Source organism: Euprymna scolopes, chromosome 40, assembly GCF_053919585.1.
Source record: "Euprymna scolopes isolate OS-2025 chromosome 40, ASM5391958v1, whole genome shotgun sequence".
In the NCBI taxonomy this organism is placed as follows: Eukaryota; Metazoa; Mollusca; class Cephalopoda; order Sepiida; family Sepiolidae; genus Euprymna; species Euprymna scolopes.
The window spans coordinates 50740250-50760119 of record NC_136521.1 but is presented as its reverse complement, the minus strand read 5'-3'; the positions used below and the strand labels follow the sequence as shown (position 1 = coordinate 50760119).

Genomic DNA, 19870 nt, shown 5'->3' with positions numbered 1-19870 from the left:
CGATAATTAGCTGGTTTCTATATTTGTTAATAATATTTTGATGTATGAAACTTTTCTTTCTTATAATAAATGTTGTTTTTATGGTCATTTAAAGAGTGTATGCATTTGATTTGGACACCCTGTATAGACTCGTATGTCGCCCGGCATTGTCCGATCATAAAATATGCTTAAAAATGATACTCTGATTTATGCAGATTCTGTATTTAGTATTACAGAGGCAATTCTCTATTGATTATTATATAACAGTGTTTGCCCCGGGCAACATTCACTAACCTTGCTAGTCGGGGAGGGAGGGGGTCAAGGTGTTTGACATATAGTTGAAGAAATCCAGATGATATATTTTCTTGTGTGGAAAATTCGGAAAATAAAATCAATCAATAAACGAGGCGCTTGTTGATACAGAGTCGACGGATCGATTTTTTTAAATATGTCATTTTAAGCAAAAATAATATTATGCGCTTATTTGTCATGTCGAAAGTGGTAATATATCCAAAAATTACGAAAATTTATCAAGTAGAAAGTTATAGTTAAAATTATTTTTTACGGAAAATTGGGTAAAATTGCATTTTTCTGAGATGTTTTAAAGTAGACGATGAAGAGTTCAAAACACAAGGGATATAACTTGGAATGCATGTTTTAGATTACATTTTAATGATGGCTAACATTTCAGCCCATAGTGATAGACTTTGTTTTAATAAAAACAATAGCAGTTCTACTTGATGGATTTTCGTAATTTTTGAATATATTACTATTTTCGACATGACTTTTTTTTTTCTTTTTTAACAAAGGAATCACCACATATCAAGGCCCGGAGGCCACTCGGGGATAAGAGCTAATGTGTGTATTGTAGTCATTAGTCCAATTGTGTAATAATCACTTGTAGAAGTAATTTGGTATAATTAGATTATTTACAAGGACGGTTCAACAAGAACTTTTTTTTTGTTTACAAAGGAATCACCACATATCAAGGCGCAGAGGCCACTCGGGGATAAGGCTTAAAGAGTGTACAGCGGTCAACGGGACAATATCATAGTAATTGCTAGTAGTGTAAATTTGGTAAATTGGATTACTTAAGGGGGAACGGCTCATCAAGAACTTGTTTACATTGGACTTGAAGATGACCATATTGTAGTCAGTCGGAAAGCAGGTAAATGGAAAAGAGTTCCACAGATGTGCAGTCCTAAGAAAAAAGCTTTGTTCATGGAATCTATGTTTAGGTTTAGGCACAGATAAAGAGGGGGAGAAATTATTGATAGTGTTTACAGCCAAACTTGTTTACGTTGGACTTGAAGGTGACAATATTGTAATCAGCTGGAAAGCAGACCAGCAGAACAGAGTTCCACCGGTGGGCAGTCCTAGTAAAGAAGCTTTGTTCATAAAATCCATGTTTAGGTTTAGGCACCAATAGAGAGTGGGGGAATTTATTGATAGTGATTTTGACTAGAGGAGTTTTTTTTTTTTGTTGAAGATTAGCGAGGGAGGTAGCATAGATTGGAGCTCGGTCGAACACTTGCCATGAAAATAGCGATAAAGCACAGGCTTGTGACATCTCTTCTGTTGGAAAACTGATCTAGCCAAAACCACTATCAATAATTTCCCACCCTCTTTATCTGTGCCTAAACCAAAATATAGATTCCATGAACAAAGCTTCTTTCTTAGAAATGCATGCCTGTGGAACTCTCTTCCGTTGGCCTGTTTTCTAGCTGACTACAATCGCATTGTCTTCAAGTCCAATGTCAACAAGTTCTTGATGAACCATCCCCCTAAGTAATCCAATTTACAAAATCTCCACTACTTATGTTTTTTTTTTTTTTACACAGTGATCACCACTTCTCAAGGCCCGGAACCCACTCAGGGATAAGGGTTATTGCAAGTACAATACGTTAGTGTGGAGATTTGATGAAGTGTTTACTTAAGGGGGCGGTTCATTAGGAATTTGTTAACATTGGACTTGAAGACATCCAAGTTGTAGTCCGGTGGGAAGCAGGCAGACGGAACAGAGTTCCATAGGCGTGCAGTTCTAAGAAAGAAGCTTTGTTCATGGAATCCGCATTTTGATTTAGGCACAGATATAGAGTGGGGGAAATTTTTCACAGTGGATTCAGCTAGATGGGTGTTTTTCGTGAAAGATTGGCGAGGGGGGACCAGAGATTGGAGTTCAGACGAGCACTTGCCATGGAAATAACGATAAAACAAGGATAGGCTCGCAACGTCTCTTCTGTGGGAGAGAGATTGCAGGGTAGAGAAAAGGGCATCCCCCACTAAGCCACAAAGTCTATTTTGTACTCTGTCAAGGCAGGATAGGCTGTTTTTCGCAGCTCCTGCCCAGATATGGCAACAGTATTCCATCCTTGGACGTACTTGGCTTTTATATAGATAGAGAATTGCATCAGTAGTGAGATATCTTCTGGAGCGGTAGAAGGATTCCACCATCTTTCCAGCGACCTTGGCAACAGACGATGTAAGTGTTCCATTTCAGATCGGGAGTAAAGGTCAAACCCAGAAGCTTGTCAAAACACGGGGTCTCATCCAGACGAGAGCCATCCATCACAATTGATGCCAGCTGGGGATCAGAGCGTTGATGATGTAAGGATAGGAGTTTGGTTTTGGATGCATTAAAGGTAACCAGCCACATTTTCCCCCACTGAACCACGCGCTCGACATCAGAGGAGAGAGAATTAGAGAGAACTTTGTCATTTACAGCCTTTGATGTGTTGCTGTAGATGGTCGTGTCATCAGCACGTAGATGGTCGTGACATCTGTCAACGAATGATTTAAGTATGTGTTTAGGGAGGTCATTGATGTAGATCAGGAAGAGAGTTGGGCCTAGGATTGACCCCTGAGGGACTCCAGCATTTATATTGCAGGCCTCCGATTTTTGTCCATCTACCACTACTCTTATGAGCCTATCGGAGAGAAATGATTTAATGATTGAGAAAACATTTCCAGTTATACCGTAGCTGGAAATCTTGTGGTAGACCCTTATTCCATACCTTGTCGAAGGCCTTTGATATGTCAAGAGCAATTGCCCTAGAAAGGAAGCCTTTGTCGAGAGATTCACTAATCCTGTGGGATATAACCGTCAGCACATCTGCTGTAGATCTAGCAGAGCTGGAAACCATATTGTGTGTCACTTAGAAGGTTATTCCTGCTGAGGTGGTTGACTATTTTTCTATTTAATATGGGTTCCGGCAACTTACTCATAACACACAGGAGACTTATTGGTCTGTACTGAGAGGGAGATGACTTATCACCTGAATTCTTAAATACAGGGCAAACTGATGAGGTCTTCCAGGGAGTCGGAAAGCACTTCTCCTTAAGGCAGCGCTTAAACAGTTTTGTAAGTATGGGAGCAAGTTCTGGTTGAAGCTTTTTTAACACTATAATTGGGATGCCATCAGGGCCAGTTGCTTTACTGGAATCTAGGTTCTTGATTAGCTTGGCGACCTCATGCACGGATATTTGTATGTTACCTAGCTTGTTCATAGGGTAGAATTAGCTGCAAAGTTCTTTGCAAATAGTTTGGCCTTGTCTGACGCTGACGAGATGACCTCTGGTCCATTGATAATGGTTGGGATAGAACGCACACTTCTGTTCAGGGTCCTATTTGTTATTTGCCAAAACTGGTGGGAACCAAGCCGCTGATCAGCTACCTTGGATTTAACAGACTGGGCATATAGCTCTCTTGCATTTTTTATTACTCTTTTACAATTGTTGCTGGCAGTCCTGTAAGCAGCTTTAGTCTCAGTGCATCTATTACGTTGGTAGCTATGGAAAAAGTGATTTCTGTGCGCGATAGCAGCAGCACATTCTGGGGAGAACCATGGCTAGCTGTTAGGTTTTTGTTGGAATTTTTTAGATGGTATGAATTGGTCTATGCCTACAATTAACCATTCGGTCAGATCTGATACTATAGAGGACGCTTCCTTTTTAAACATGGAGTGCAGAGGTTAATCAGATATGAATGTACGGAAGCTATCCCAGTCAGGTTAATACACTATAATCACATTGACTAACCTCTATCCACAAGTGGCCTGCAGGCCTTGATAAGTGGTGATTCCTTTGTAAAAAAAAAAAAAAAAAAAAAGCAAGAGGTCGCAGAGAAGAGAAAAAGGGCATCGCTTACTAGATCACAAAGTCTATTTTGAACTCTGTCCAGTGCTTAAGTACGTAATATTGTTTTTGCCTAAAACAGCATATTTAAGAAGCACCACAAATGGAACTGACAACGATGCGATGGAAAAGCTAGTTGCTACCGAAGGAATTCTTTGCAGCCGTCTGTAAATGTAACTGTATAGATTAGTGGTTTAAAAACACCACGGATCTATTAAAGAACCTGCGCAGAGTTACTTCCCATGTTTTTGCCGCTTTATCATAAACTAGCATGGGTACCCGGCGTTGCCCAGTGTCGAGAGGTGGTATAGTAAACCTTATTGAGCATCCAATCCCCAGCCCTAAAAAAGAAGCCGCAGTAGCCAGGCTCAAACCTGTAACTCAAAAGAGGAAAAGGAGATGAAAAAATCTGCCTTGCCCACCGCACCTTATGACGTCACGAATCTTCGAAATAACATCTTTCAAATATACGCTGTGATTGCTATGGCTGAATGACCTGCAAAAACGTTGACGAAAAAAACTGATATCTCCTTGCTAAAAAAAAAAAAAAACGCCCAGTTGACCAGCATCGAATTAATCTTTTTTTGGACAATTTTTAGATATTTGTTATCTGAGAGACCGATCTTTCTACTGATACCAATTTTCTCAGTGTTCGTTGCAAGAGTTGAAAGATTTTGGGAGACATGCAAACACACACATATTTTGCTTTTTATATATTAGGCTAGCATGGGTATCCGGCACTGCGCGGGTGTGGAGAGGTGGTATAGTAAAGCCATTGAATAACCAACGTCGTAACAAAAAAAACAAAAAAAATCGGGCGACCTGGGTGCCACAGCCAGAAGCAAAACCAAAAGCAAAATTTTGTAAGCAAAAAAAAAACAAAGAAAACATGAAGAGGTGTTATAGTAAGAATATTGAACAACCAAATCTCTAAAAAAGTAAAAATAGTAGTGTGTACTTGTGCGAACACAAAAAAAAAAAAAAAAAAAAAAAAAATTATCCGCAGTAGCCAGGCTCGAACGTGTAACACAGAAAAGGAAAAGGCGAAAAAAGCAAGCGCACATGTGACGTCACGGGCCTTCGAAATAATGTAATTTAAACATATGATGATTAAGGCGTATGACTTTGCAATAATGTTGATGCAAAAACTGACCCCTACTTGGAAAAAAATGGCTCAGTTGACCAGCACAGAATTCATCTTTTTGGCCAATTTTTCGATATTTGTCGTCTTGACAAGCTGCAAAATCCCACCCCTTCACTGCTGAGGTCCCTCGGTGCCAGAAAGCCTTCCACTATAATAGTGTCTTTGCTCGGACTGCTGGACTTTGGAATTCTATGTCACTGTTTGAGTGTACTAACCTGCAACCAACGGTGCAGAAAGTATATCTGCATTGTGAAATTTTTGAGCTTATCAAGAAGTTTTGTTACAGGGTGAAGCAGATGCTAGTGTGATTGCAAGAATTAAGAATGGATGGTTGGGTGTTGCTGAATGAGTGTTTATGATTGAGCTGGTATTCCTTAGCGTATGGCGTTGGCACACGTTTCCACGTCTGTAATAGGCGGCTCCACCAGTTAGTATTTATGGCTTAAGCAACCATGTACTTCTATTGATTACAAGATCAAAGTGTAGTATCTGTTCTTCAGATGCTGCACTTCTATTTCTTGTTCTCTTTCGGTGGAGGAGAAATCCTTCACGACTGAGACAATTTTTATTTTTGTACCTTTTCTCCACGTTAAAAAACGACCCTGGTGTCTAACTCTGCCCCGTGGGGAGGCATAGTAAATAGGTACATCACATATAAATTTATCTCATCAGATTTTAAAAGTCAGACCCAAATAACATTTAAACTAACAAATCAATCTGTGCTTCTAACTAGCCATTCTCATTTGTTATTGTTGTACCATGTTATTGGCAATTTAATAGTAATACTTCACTACAATTTATTAGATACGTGATATGAAATCTTTTTTCCCATTGCCGCAACGTTGCATCCCTGTGCCCGTTTTACTAGGACTGACATATTGTCAGGACCAGTCGCTTTGCTGGCATCAAGGGTGTTGCTGAATGTATATTTGTGGTCAAAGCTGTTATTCCAGTTAGTATTTATGGTTTAAGCAACCAATCATATTGTTGTAAGGAGGAAGAACCCGGATGTACTCCTATTCATTACATGACATATAAATTTATATCATCAGATTTTAAAAGTCAGACCCAAATAGCATTTAAACTAACAAATCAATCTGTTCTTCTAACTAGTAATCAATAGTATAATAATAATCTATAGTATAATAATAATCAATAGTATAATAATAATCAATAATATAATAATAATCAATAGTATAATAATAATCTATAGTAAGCAATAGTAATCAATAGTATAATAATAATCAATAGTATAATAATAATCAATAGTATAATAATAATCTATAGTAATCAATAGTAATCAATAGTATAATAATAATCAATAATATTATAATAATCAATAGTATAATAATAATCTATAGTATAATAATAATCAATAGTATAATAATAATCAATAGTATAATAATAATCTATAGTATAATAATAATCAATAGTATAATAATAATCAATAGTATAATAATAATCAATAGTATAATAATAATCAATAATATAATAATAATCAATAGTATAATAATAATCTATAGTAATCAATAGTAATCAATAGTATAATAATAATCAATAATATAATAATAATCAATAGTATAATAATAATCTATAGTATAATAATAATCAATAGTATAATAATAATCTATAGTATAATAATAATCAATAGTATAATAATAATCAATAGTATAATAATAATCTATAGTATAATAATAATCAATAGTATAATAATAATCAATAGTATAATAATAATCAATAGTATAATAATAATCAATAGTATAATAATAATCTATAGTAATCAATAGTAATCAATAGTATAATAATAATCAATAGTATAATAATAATCAATAGTATAATAATAATCAATAGTATAATAATAATCTATAGTAATCAATAGTAATCAATAGTATAATAATAATCAATAATATAATAATAATCAATAGTATAATAATAATCTATAGTATAATAATAATCAATAGTATAATAATAATCTATAGTATAATAATAATCAATAGTATAATAATAATCAATAGTATAATAATAATCAATAGTATAATAATAATCTATAGTATAATAATAATCTATAGTATAATAATAATCAATAGTATAATAATAATCTATAGTATAATAATAATCAATAGTATAATAATAATCAATAGTATAATAATAATCAATAGTATAATAATAATCAATAATATAATAATAATCAATAGTATAATAATAATCTATAGTAATCAATAGTAATCAATAGTATAATAATAATCAATAATATAATAATAATCAATAGTATAATAATAATCTATAGTATAATAATAATCAATAGTATAATAATAATCTATAGTATAATAATAATCAATAGTATAATAATAATCAATAGTATAATAATAATCAATAGTATAATAATAATCAATAGTATAATAATAATCAATAGTATAATAATAATCTATAGTAATCAATAGTAATCAATAGTATAATAATAATCAATAATATAATAATAATCAATAGTATAATAATAATCTATAGTATAATAATAATCAATAGTATAATAATAATCTATAGTATAATAATAATCAATAGTATAATAATAATCTATAGTATAATAATAATCAATAGTATAATAATAATCAATAGTATAATAATAATCAATAGTATAATAATAATCAATAATATAATAATAATCAATAGTATAATAATAATCTATAGTAATCAATAGTAATCAATAGTATAATAATAATCAATAATATAATAATAATCAATAGTATAATAATAATCTATAGTAATCAATAGTAATCAATAGTATAATAATAATCAATAGTATAATAATAATCAATAGTATAATAATAATCAATAGTATAATAATAATCTATAGTATAATAATAATCAATAGTATAATAATAATCTATAGTATAATAATAATCAATAGTATAATAATAATCTATAGTATAATAATAATCTATAGTATAATAATAATCAATAGTATAATAATAATCAATAGTATAATAATAATCAATAGTATAATAATAATCAATAATATAATAATAATCAATAGTATAATAATAATCAATAGTATAATAATAATCAATAGTATAATAATAATCAATAATATAATAATAATCAATAGTATAATAATAATCAATAGTATAATAATAATCTATAGTAATCAATAGTAATCAATAGTATAATAATAATCAATAATATAATAATAATCAATAGTATAATAATAATCAATAGTATAATAATAATCTATAGAAATCAATAGTATTAATAACATCACATATAAATTTATCTTATCAGATTTTAAAAGTCAGACCCAAATAGCATTTAAACTAACAAATCAATCTGTTCTTCTAACTAGTAATTCTCATTTGTTATTGTTGTACTACACTACCACCTTACATTCATTAACCCTTATCCTCGAATGGCCTTCAGGCTTTGATAAGTGCTAACTCCCAAGTATTTAAAAAAAAAAAAGAAGGCATTCAAGTAATAATCTGGTAAGCCACCTTACTGAGCACATGTTCATGATCAGAGCTGTAATATTCTTAACGTGCGGCTTTGGCATATCTTTCAACATCTGCCCTGGCCAGCTCCACCAGTCAGTATTTATGGCTTAAGCGGTCAATCATATTCTTGTAAGAAGGAAGAACCCAGGTGTATTTGTATTCATTACGTTACATATAAAGTTATCTTGTCAGATTTTAAAAGTTAAACCCAAATTAACATTTAAACTGGCAAATCTAACTTTGCTTCTAACTAGCCAATTCTAATTTGTTATTATTGTACCATGTTATTGGCAATTTAATAGTAATACTTCACGACAATTTATTAAATAAGTGAAACTTATTTTCCCATTGCTGTAATGCTGCGTCCCTTCTGCCCGTTTTACTAGGACTGACATATTGTCAAGACCAGTTGGTATTTATTTGCTCCCCCACCAAGCAAATTAGGCACAAGGCCAATTTTTAATGTGAGGAGTGAAGGAAGAGGGAAGGGAAAAAGGGGACAAGCTCCCGAGAGGTGGGAAATGGGAGCTGGTTAAAGGTCAGGTATGTGGGGTTGCCCCCACATCTGGTCTTTGCTTGCAGTATCTGTCGGAACAGATACTACACTTTGATCTTGTCGCCCGGGCCTCGGAGGGCGCGCGATTGTCAAGACCAGTTGCTTTGCTGGCATCAAGGGTGTTGCTGAATGAGTATTTGTGGTCAAAGCTGGTATTCCTCAATGTGAGGCTTGCGGAGTACCCTTCAACGTCTCTCCCAGGTGGCTCCACCACTTAGTATTTACAGCTTAACCAGCCAATCATATTCTTGTAAGGAAGAACCCGGATGTACTCATATTCATAACATTTTTTTTTAGGAAAGAAAATCGATAATTGGTATATGCATGAATAAACAAAAGAGGTGGAAAAAGCAAGTGCGTTAATCGATTCGGCTAACGCACACGTTATGTCTTGGGCTTTTGAAATAATGTAATTTAAACGTAAGATGATTAAGGCATATAATGACTTTGCAAAAATTAAAACATCAGCAAAGACATTTGGGGAATGACATTATCCCTGGGGCACATGACAACCTTCAGGCGGGATTTTCCATCGTCTATCTAGATGGAAGGACACCAACAACAACATGTACAATTCTTCTGTATAGTGAGCTCTCAGCCGGCAGCAGACCAACCGATAGATCACTTCTCAGATTTAAGGATGTATGCAAAAAGGACTTAGAATTAAAAAGAGGAGGCCGCTACTTTATCAGAATTCATTTATACTAGATCTTGCCAAAGCAAATCTTCCAAGCATGTTTTCTCTCCTCTCCCAGAGACGTTTGCGCTGGCTAGGGCACGTCATTTGCATGCAGGATGGCCAAATCCTCAAAGACATCCTGAATGGTGAGCTCTTAGCTCACAACAGAGGAACCGGTAGATCACTCCTTAGATTTAAGGATGTAAGCAAAAAGGACTTAAAATCCGGTAACATCAACCCTGTCGACCTCAAATCCTATGCTGTAGACTAGGACTCCTGGAGGGTCAAAGTCAAGAAGTGTGTCCGACTGAGCGAGAAGAGAAGAAATGAACAGTGGGAGGAAAAAAAAAGAGGCAGGCGCAAAAGGACAGCATCAACATCAGCATCGGCAGAGCATAACAGAGGGCATCCCTGAGGGAAGTGCAACAGAATCTGCTGCTCCCACATTGGTCTGCTCAGTCACAGCAACAGTTGCTACCACTCATCACAACCTTCAGGTTTGATTCTCTATCGTATATCTAAATGAAAGGATGCCAATAGCATGATGTACAAAAATATCTTGTAAGAAACTTTGTTGGTTTGGTCATGTTTAAAGAATGAATGGCAATGTTTGGCTTAGATGTAGAACAGTTGAGGCAGCAGGATCTGTTGGTGGGGAAGAAACTCAAGAATTAAGCAAAGGGTGTGCGTATTTAGATTTTTTAAATACTGGGCAAACTCAGACTAATGAAGTTTTCAAGTTGTTTGAAGAATTTCTTCTTTAAACATAAGTTGAACAGCTTTGCAAGGATGGGTGCTAGTTCCAGTTGCAGCTTTCTGAGTATGATGACTGGAATATTGTCAGGACCAGTTGCTTTGCTGGCATCAAATGTGTTGCTGAATGAATGTTTGTGGTCAAAGCTGGTATTCTTTTACGTGAGTCAGGTAGCTCCACCAGTTGGTATTTATGGCTTGGAGACGCCTGTTATATATTCATTTTTATTTTTATAATTTTCATTAAAATATTGAAATTATTAATTCTAGTGCGAGTCATATATAAATTTCATGTTTTATACCATTTTGCTTATTAGGGAAACTGGTTCTCCAAAACCTCATTATATGCCCGAAATTATATTTCACTTATAAATGCTAAAAATTAATGTTTGGAATAAATCACATATTTGTATATAATAAAAATATCTTTTTTGTGATTTACTTTAATTTAAAGTTTGTCATCTCTAGAAAAAACAAAAAAAAAACAAAAAAACAAAAACAAAAAAAACAAACAAACGAAAAACTCCCTTTATTTATGAAATATTTGTATGCATTTACCTTGGAATGTGACAGTAGATTTCCATCCGCAAAAGAAGAGCGTCTTTCACCCAAACTCTTTGACCATTGTTGCACATCTTGGGATTCTAACAGATTCCCCAGACTTTTGACTTTAGGGCCGAGTGGTTGCGATGCAGCATGGCTGAAATTTCAATATACAAAAAGAGATAAAAAAAAACCCAAAAAAAGAAAAAAAAAAAAAACAAACTTGTATAAATGAAGAAATGTGACAGCTTTTATTATTTATCAAGTAGGTAAAATGCTTTTTTGCCGATTTGTAGAACAGGTATTTTAAACCAGGCATGTTAAACACACACCATGCGGATCGCATGTTGCCCATCATAGACATATTTACGTCCCGCACAAATGATTTTTGTTGATAAATGTAAATTTTGAATGTATGTATCACTCAAACACTACCGTGTTTGAATATATGGTTAAGTGGCAGTTTTAGTCATTTACAACTGCTTTAAAGCTCACTCATTTTTCAACCATGTATTTCATTTAACCATATATTGAAATCAGGGGAGATAACTGCTTTCAAGTCGGCCATCTTGCTTATTCTCGAGAATATTACATGCTTCCTCCCCCCTCCCCAAACATTAGCTCTAGCACGTTTTTTACTGGACGATATTTCATAAATTTTGGAATTTATAATTGAAACATGACACGTAAGTACGTAATAATGTTTTTTCCTGAAATGCTTTGTTTGAAAATACACATATATTTCATTTAACCATAAGCAAGATGGCCGACTTGAAAGCAGTTATCTCCCCTGATTTCAATACCGTGTTTGAATATATGGTTAAATGGCAGTTTTAGTCATTAAAAACTGCTTTAAAGCTTTACCGCTCACTCATTTTTCAAGCAAATTTCAAAAAAATTATTACAGTTTATAGATCACTTTCACAACTATATTGTGAAAAAAAAATTTCAATTTTCTTTCTGAAAAACAAAAAGTTATGATGTTCTGGTACTGGTGTCCAAAATCATAAAAAAACATAAGGTGAGCGACGTTTTTTTATAACTGGTTTTCATAGCAACCACGTCACTTCAGCGACTACTATTGCTACTAATTCACCGCTCTCGCAAAAAGAAAACTAACAAGTGAAACAGAGAGAATGAAAGCATGAAAGGGAGATAATTGGGGGGTGGGGAGTTTATTGAAAGCAGAAGAGTGCCGTACATTGTTATTACGTATGTGTTTAGGGGGGGGGGGGTAAAAAAAAAAATAAGACTGAAATTAAACAAAGAACAAGTGAATTTACTGGAAGCTTGGAAAAATTATGGATTACAATAGAAAAATGCGAACATGAAAAGTAATATGGTTAAGCTTAAACATGGAAAAGTAAAGGACTAGTTGTTAAAACTGGAAAAGAAGAAAAGATATTCTAGTAAAAAAATATAAAAATTTATAACTTAAAATATTGCAGCATTAAGAATTGATTATATAATGTTATAAATTGAATTTTAAACAAAGAATCGCATTTTTCTAGGCTTTCAATAAATTCAATTGTTCTTTGTTTAATTTCCGTCGAAAATTACATCATTTAGATGGCCTTAGGTTAACATCACCTTTAATGCATCTAAAACCAAGCTTCTCTCTTTACATCATCAACGCTCTGATCCCCATCTGGCATCAATTGAAATGGATGGCTCTCGTCTTGAGGAGGCCTCAAGTTTTGACAAACTTCTGGGCTTGACTTTTACTCCTGATCTTAAATGGAACACGTACATCAAATTTATTGCTAAGGCCGCTGGAAAAATGGTGGGATCCTTCTGTCGATCCAGTAGATATCTCACTGCTGATGCAATTCTCTATCTATGTACCAGGTACATCCAAGGATGGAATACTGTTGCCACATTTGGGCAGGAGCTGCTAGAAAGGACTTGTCCTACCTTGATAGAGTTCAAAATAGACTTCGTAGCCTCGTAGGAGATGTCCTTTTCTCTTCCCTGCAACCTCTATCTCACAGAAGAGATGTTGCGAGTTTGTCTCTGATGTATCGTTATTTTCCTGGCAAGTGTTCAACTGAGCTTCAGTCTATGGTCCCCCCCTCGCCAAACTTTCACAAGAAACACTCAAGCTGAAAACACTATCAATAATCCCCCTCCCCCACTCTTTATCTGTGCCTAAACCTAAGCGTAGATTTCATGAACAAAGCTTCTTTCTTAGAACTGCACGCCTGTGGAATTGTCTTGTTTTCCTGCTTTCCAGCTGACTACAATATGGTTGTCTTCAAGTCTAACGCAAACAAGTTCTTGATAAGGGGTTCCACTTGTTAACAAAGTTACCGAATTTCCATCACTAACGATTACTATATTGTCCAATTTCTACTGTACACTCTTTAACCCTTATCCTCGAGTGGCCTCTTGGCCTTGATAAGTGGTGATGCCTATGTAAAAAAAAAAAAAAAAAAAAGATTGAACAAGAGTTAGATTATGCACACAAAAAAGTTGTATAACGTATAGATGAAAAAATGTGAAACCTTTCTAAACATTTATCAAGTCAGTACAATACTTTTTGCCGATTAGTAGAACAGGTATTTTAAATCCGGCATGTCAAATACACAGCCTGTCAGCCACATGCGTTCTATCCTAGACACGCTTACGGCCCGCACAAATGATTCTTGTTGATGAATGTCAGTTTTGAATTCATGTATAATGCATTTCTTTTTTTTTTTTTTTAACATGGGAATCACCACATATAAAGGCCCGGAGGCCACTCGAGAATAAGGGTTAATGAGTGTACAGTAGTCAATGGGACAATATTGTAGTAATCGTTCCTAGTGGAAATTTGGTAAATTGGATTACTTAAGGGGACGACTCATCAACACGACCAAATTATATTTAGCTGAGAAGCAGGCAAATGGAAGAGAGTTCCACAAGTGTGGAGTTCTAAGAGAGAGGAGAGGGAAGCCAGAGAGTCCGAGAGAAGGAGAGCCAGACGGCCCGAGAGAAGGAAAGCCAGACGGCCCGAGAGAAGGAGAGCCAGACGGCCCGAGAGAAGGAGAGCCAGACGGCCCGAGAGAAGAAACGGGTTGGTTGGTTGTTTTTGTTTTACGGCATATCAACCCTTTTCAGGTTATTTAATGCCGAATCCGGTGATTTTGAATAATTTTTTTAATAGAATATATTTATTTTTTGCAAGTCAGTTTCTATTTAACCCATAGTTTGGACCCTAACAGGTACTACCACTCCGGGTCAGAGTGGACCTGAGAGCAATGGCAATTAAAGGGTGGCTCAACACTCCCCAGAGCCTGCAAGCTGGGGCTTCACCATCGGATATAGTTTAAGGTCATATCTAGGACCAGGAGAAAGAAACGGGAGGGAAACCAGAGAGACAGAGATGGGAGGGAAGCACGAGCGTCCGAGAGAGAGGACGGGGAAGTCAGAGAGTTCAGTAGAAGTTAGCGGCAGATTTAAAAGTTAACACAAAGACAGAATAATTCAAAGATAAAAATATAAATCTTACTTGTGAAGACCTGAAGAATTGATTGGCGATGTGAAAGACAATGGAAACCAACCATATCTGAAATTGAAATTTTTGAAATTTTAATTTTGAAATTTAATGGCGAAAATCTTGGCACACAAAGCAAAAACAAACAACGAAATGCACTATAAACCAATTCGGTGCAATTCTACTATGGTGTGTCATCTAACCCAATTGTGTATTTTCAAACAAAGCATTTCAGGAAAAAACATTACGTACTTACGTGTCATGTTTCAATTATAAATTCCAAAATTTATGAAATATCGTCCAGTAAAAGACGTGCTAGAGCTAATGTTTGGGGGTGGGGGAGGAAGCATGTAATATTCTCGAGAATAAGCAAGATGGCCGACTTGAAAGCAGTTATCTCCCCTGATTTCAAGCATCTAAAGGGTTAATTCAAAGTGAAATTGCAACTTCGAAAAATTCTGTTTTACTTATATTTTTTTACTTAACCATTTTTCGTAATATTTGGAATTTATTCTAATTTCGGCATGACACGTAAGTATGTAATAATGTTTTTCTCTAAAATGCATTTTTTCAAAGACACACCATAGTAAAGTTGCAGCAAAATTTCAATCATTTCCAATAAATCTTTTTTTTTTTTTTGACAGCTTGATATATAATCTATTCTGGGTTATGCTGGCATGTTGGAAATTTTAATTTTGCTGTGCAGGTTAGTTTGGCAAAAAGAGTCCAAGCAGGGTAACTGTTGACATATGTCAAACTCTGTAGGGATGTCATTCAGTTCATGTAAAAGAAGGTGTGGAAATAAAAGAGAGAAAGATATCTTCTGGCTCGTATGCAAGGGGAGTCTAGCTTACACTTTTGGACGAAACAGATGTGTAAAGGGACACAAAATAGGTCGAAGAAAGAAATGCAAGAAAGCTTGAGTCGACAATGTGATGGCTTCCTGCCCCACCCCCGTTCACTCACTCATGAATAAAGTAATCCATGCCAGAAAATCAGCGTTATGTTTTTGTCAGATGTTCCTTTACAGCATCGACCAGTGACGGGCAGAATCGATCAGAGAAGACCAAGGAACAGAAAAAAAAGGTATAGTGACTTTATTGCAATATACAGGGTGTCTCAGAAGTTGCACACCATATACTGATCTTCGTGGAGTGGCTACTCCGCTCACCAGATCTGTCCCTCTTTACATTTTTGTCTTCGGGAACATCTCAAATGTGTACTAGAATTATCCATCTGTTGAGCTAATGAACAAGAAAATAGATATTATATTTATTTTTATAAAAACCTAGATGATGTGCGACTTTTGGGACACCCTGTATATATATATATATATATACACACACACACTAGAGGTGACAGGACATACATACACCACTTCATAGACATGCATGCATAGACAATCACGGCTGTATACATACATACATACATACATACATAGAGACCCATTATTAATAGTGCTATGACAACAGAATATTCTTATTGTTTTGACTCACGAGTATATATCCAACACAGTTAGACACAGTTAATCAATCAAGAACAACATCACTCTATATAAAAGCATATAAGATAACGGATACACACTAGAGAGTTAAAACAATGAAAAGAATATGCTGTTGTCTTAGTCCTAATTATTAATAATGAAATGTAATAACAAAAGACATTAAAAAAAACTAAATTTTTGAGACTATTCTACCATATTTGTTTAAAATTTTCTGTGTATGTCTATTTGGCTAAACTCCTAGGAACTTTTGGGGCTAAATGGTGGTAATATGGAAGGAGGGCCACCAACTCCCCGTATTTCCTCCTATAACAGACAACACGCTATGCAACATACAAATATCTGTGTGTGAGGTCACAAAACTATTTAAGCGTTGCCTTAAGGAGAAGTGCTTCCCAACACTCTGGAAAACCTCATCAGTATGCCCTGTATTTAAGAATTCATGTGATAAGTCATCTCCCTCTCAGTACAGACCAATAAGTCTCCTGTGTGTTATGAGTAAGTTGCTGGAATCCATATTAAATAGAGAAGTAGTCAACCACCTCAGCAGAAATAACCTTCTTAGTGATATGCAATATGGTTTCCGTTCTGCTAGATCTACAGCAGATGTGCTAATGGTTATATCTTATAGGATTAGTGAATCTCTCGACAAAGGCTTCCTTTCTAGGGCAATTGCTCTTGACATATCAAAGGCCTTCAAAGAGGTATGCCATAAAGGCCTACTTCACAAGATTTCCAGCTACAGTATACCTGGAAATGTTTTCTCAATTATTAAATCATTTCTCTCTGATAGGCTCATAAGAATAGTGGTTAATGGGAAGAAATCAGAGGCCTACGGTATTGATGCTGGAGTTCTTCAGGGGTCAATCCTGGGCCCGACTCTCTTCCTGACCTATGTCAATGATCTCCCAAAACACATACTTAAATCATTTGTTGACATCTATGCTGATGACACGACCATCTATGGCAACACATCAAAGGCCATAAATGACAAAGTTCTGATTCTCTCTCATCTGATCTTGAGTGCATGGTACACTGGGGGAAGAGGTGGCTGGTTACTTTTCATGCATCTACAACCAAGCTCTTATCTTTACATCAACGCTCTGATCCCCATCTGGCATCAATTGAAATGGATGGCTCTCGTCTTGGGGAGGCTCCATGTTTTGACAAGCTTCTGGGTTTGACCTTTACTCCTGATCTGAAATGGAACATGTACATCAGGTATGTTGGCAAGGTCGCTGGGAAAATGGTGGGATCCTTCTACCGCTCCAGAAGATATCTCACTACTGATGCAATCCTCTATCTATATAAAAGCCAAGTATGTCCAAGGATGGAATACTGCTGCCACATTTGGGCAGGAGCAGCAAAATACAGCCTATGCTGCCTTGACAGAGTACAAGATAGACTTCATGGCTTAGTGGGGGATGGCCTTTTCTCTTCCCTACAACCTCTCTCCCACAGAAGAGACGTTGCGAGCCTGTCTTTGTTTTATCGTTACTTCCATGGCAAGTGCTTGTCTGAGTTCCAATCTCTGGTCCCCCCTCGCCAATCTTTTACGAAAAACACCCGTCTAGCTGAAACCACTGTCAAGAATTTTCCCCACTCTTTATCTGTGCCGAAATCAAAACGTAGATTCCATGAACAAAGCTTCTCTCTTAGAAGTGCACGACTGTGGAACTCTCTTCCGTTTTCCTGTTTCCCACCTGACTACAACTTGGATGTATTCAAGTCCAACATAAACAAATTCCTGATGAACTGCCCCCTTAAGTAAGGCACTTTATCAAATCTCCAATGCTAACGATTGCTAAGATACTATCCCAATTGATTACCGTACACGCAATAACCGTTATCCCCGAGTGGCTTCCAGGCCTTGATAAATGGTGACCACCATGTAAAAAAAAAAAAAAAAAAAAAAAATTTTTTTTTTTTGCATGGTGCAGAACTCATATTTACATATGTTAAGGCCTAAAACTGCACCGTTTGTTCAGTTTCACCAGGATTTGATGCCCCCTGGAGACTTTTGGGGCTATATGGGGAGGGGGAGGGCGATGCTGAACTTTTTTTTTTTATGCCTCGTTCAGCGTGCACTCATAGGGGGCCATGCATACTTCACTTGTTTCGTTTGGTTTGACTTGAGTGATTGTTCTAAGTAAAAAGTAATTTTAGGCAGATAAAACTGTTACTCTTTGGTGTTTTCTATATATACTAGCGAGGGGTACCCGGCGTTGCCCGGGTGTTTGTAGGTGTGTGTGAAAAAAAAACAGGTGCCCGAGAAAAAAAAAACGAAGCCTTGACGACGCGCAGTTGGAAAATAGTAAAGTGTGAAAAAAAAAAAAAACCAGGTGCGCGTTTTTGATTGACGTGACAGCAATAGCTATTCAGCAGTTAGCATTTTGTGCGGGACAGTTTTTAATGAGGTCAATAAATCGGTTTGTTTCTTTTTAAAAACCCGCTCCCTCATCTCGAAATGAAAGCTACTGTCTGATATGACGAAGTCGACATTGACCAAACGTTACTTAGCTCTCTAGAGACCACTGGCTCTGGGCCTGTGATTAGAGTCGAGTTTCGCTTTTTGTTTATACCGAAAACCGAATGTAACGCGTGTCAATGCAGGAAATCTTGAATAATTAACGTTTGAAAGTCAATAAAATTAAATAGATAGGCTAGCTCCGTGGTTAACTGCGAGATATTACAATTTATAGATGATATAAAGTTTTAAGAAGTTGTGAAGCGAGCGAGCGCTTCTCTGAAAGAAGCCTTTTGTGGACATCGAGGAAAAGCGTACATACATACATACATACATTTTCGCTTTTATATATATATATATATATATATATATATATAAGAACATAACTACCTATATCAATTCTTATTTAATTTATTTACGAATCTTATATATATATTAACAAAAACAAACCGAAAAAAAACAAACTATCAACTTATGTCTTAACATGCTTGATTACTGTTATTTTTATTTATTATTTTATTACCGCTACAGATTCAATTTTGAATATGTGTTTTTCCATAATCAGGCACACAAAATATCCCACATGCACCAAGAATTTGAATACTTACAAGACATTATCCCCAAGTGTCTAAGATCTCTCTCTACAAGGGCTCATCAGAATTTTTCAATTAGCAATTTTTGATACTTATCGAAGACATTCCAAGGCAAAACTTATGTCTGTCTGCCTGACACATAAAGTACATTTGTGTGAAATTAAAAAAAAAAAAAAAAAAATCGGCCCAGTCATTTCAGAGTCCATAGGGAACAAACTTTCAAACACACACAAAGTATCTTTTACATAAAAAAAAAAAATAACCCTTATCCCTGAGTGGCTTCCGGGCCTTGATAAGTGGTGATCACTGTGTAAAAAAAAAAAAAAAATGTAGAGATTATGTGTTAAAAGTATTCAATAAAAATTTTCAATTGAGGGGGAATAGTTTTTGTTTCATTTTACTTCAAAGTTCACAGAAATCAGCCCCCCCCAACCTTCAGTTTATTTCTATATGTGACACATAGATATTCAAACATTCCATTAAAGTTCTTTAACTCTCAAACACCGAGTTAGTAAAGAAGTTGACTATATCATTTTCCTCTCCTCAATCAATCACTTAAAG

The 19870-nt window shown here is 35.4% G+C and overlaps 1 protein-coding gene across 5 annotated transcripts in view; it reads right to left on the bottom strand.

Annotated features, from left to right (window-relative positions):
• LOC145265556 (BAR/IMD domain-containing adapter protein 2-like) overlaps positions 1-19870 on the bottom strand; it is a 213332-nt gene that overhangs the window by 8860 nt on the left and 184602 nt on the right. For all 5 annotated transcript variants that reach the window (XM_080121524.1, XM_080121528.1, XM_080121525.1 and 2 more), the window contains 2 exons: positions 14764-14820; positions 11289-11430 (listed from right to left, as the gene is read on the bottom strand). In XM_080121524.1, the coding sequence (XP_079977650.1) occupies positions 11289-11430; positions 14764-14820 (199 nt within the window). The remainder of the gene's footprint in view (positions 1-11288; positions 11431-14763; positions 14821-19870) is intronic.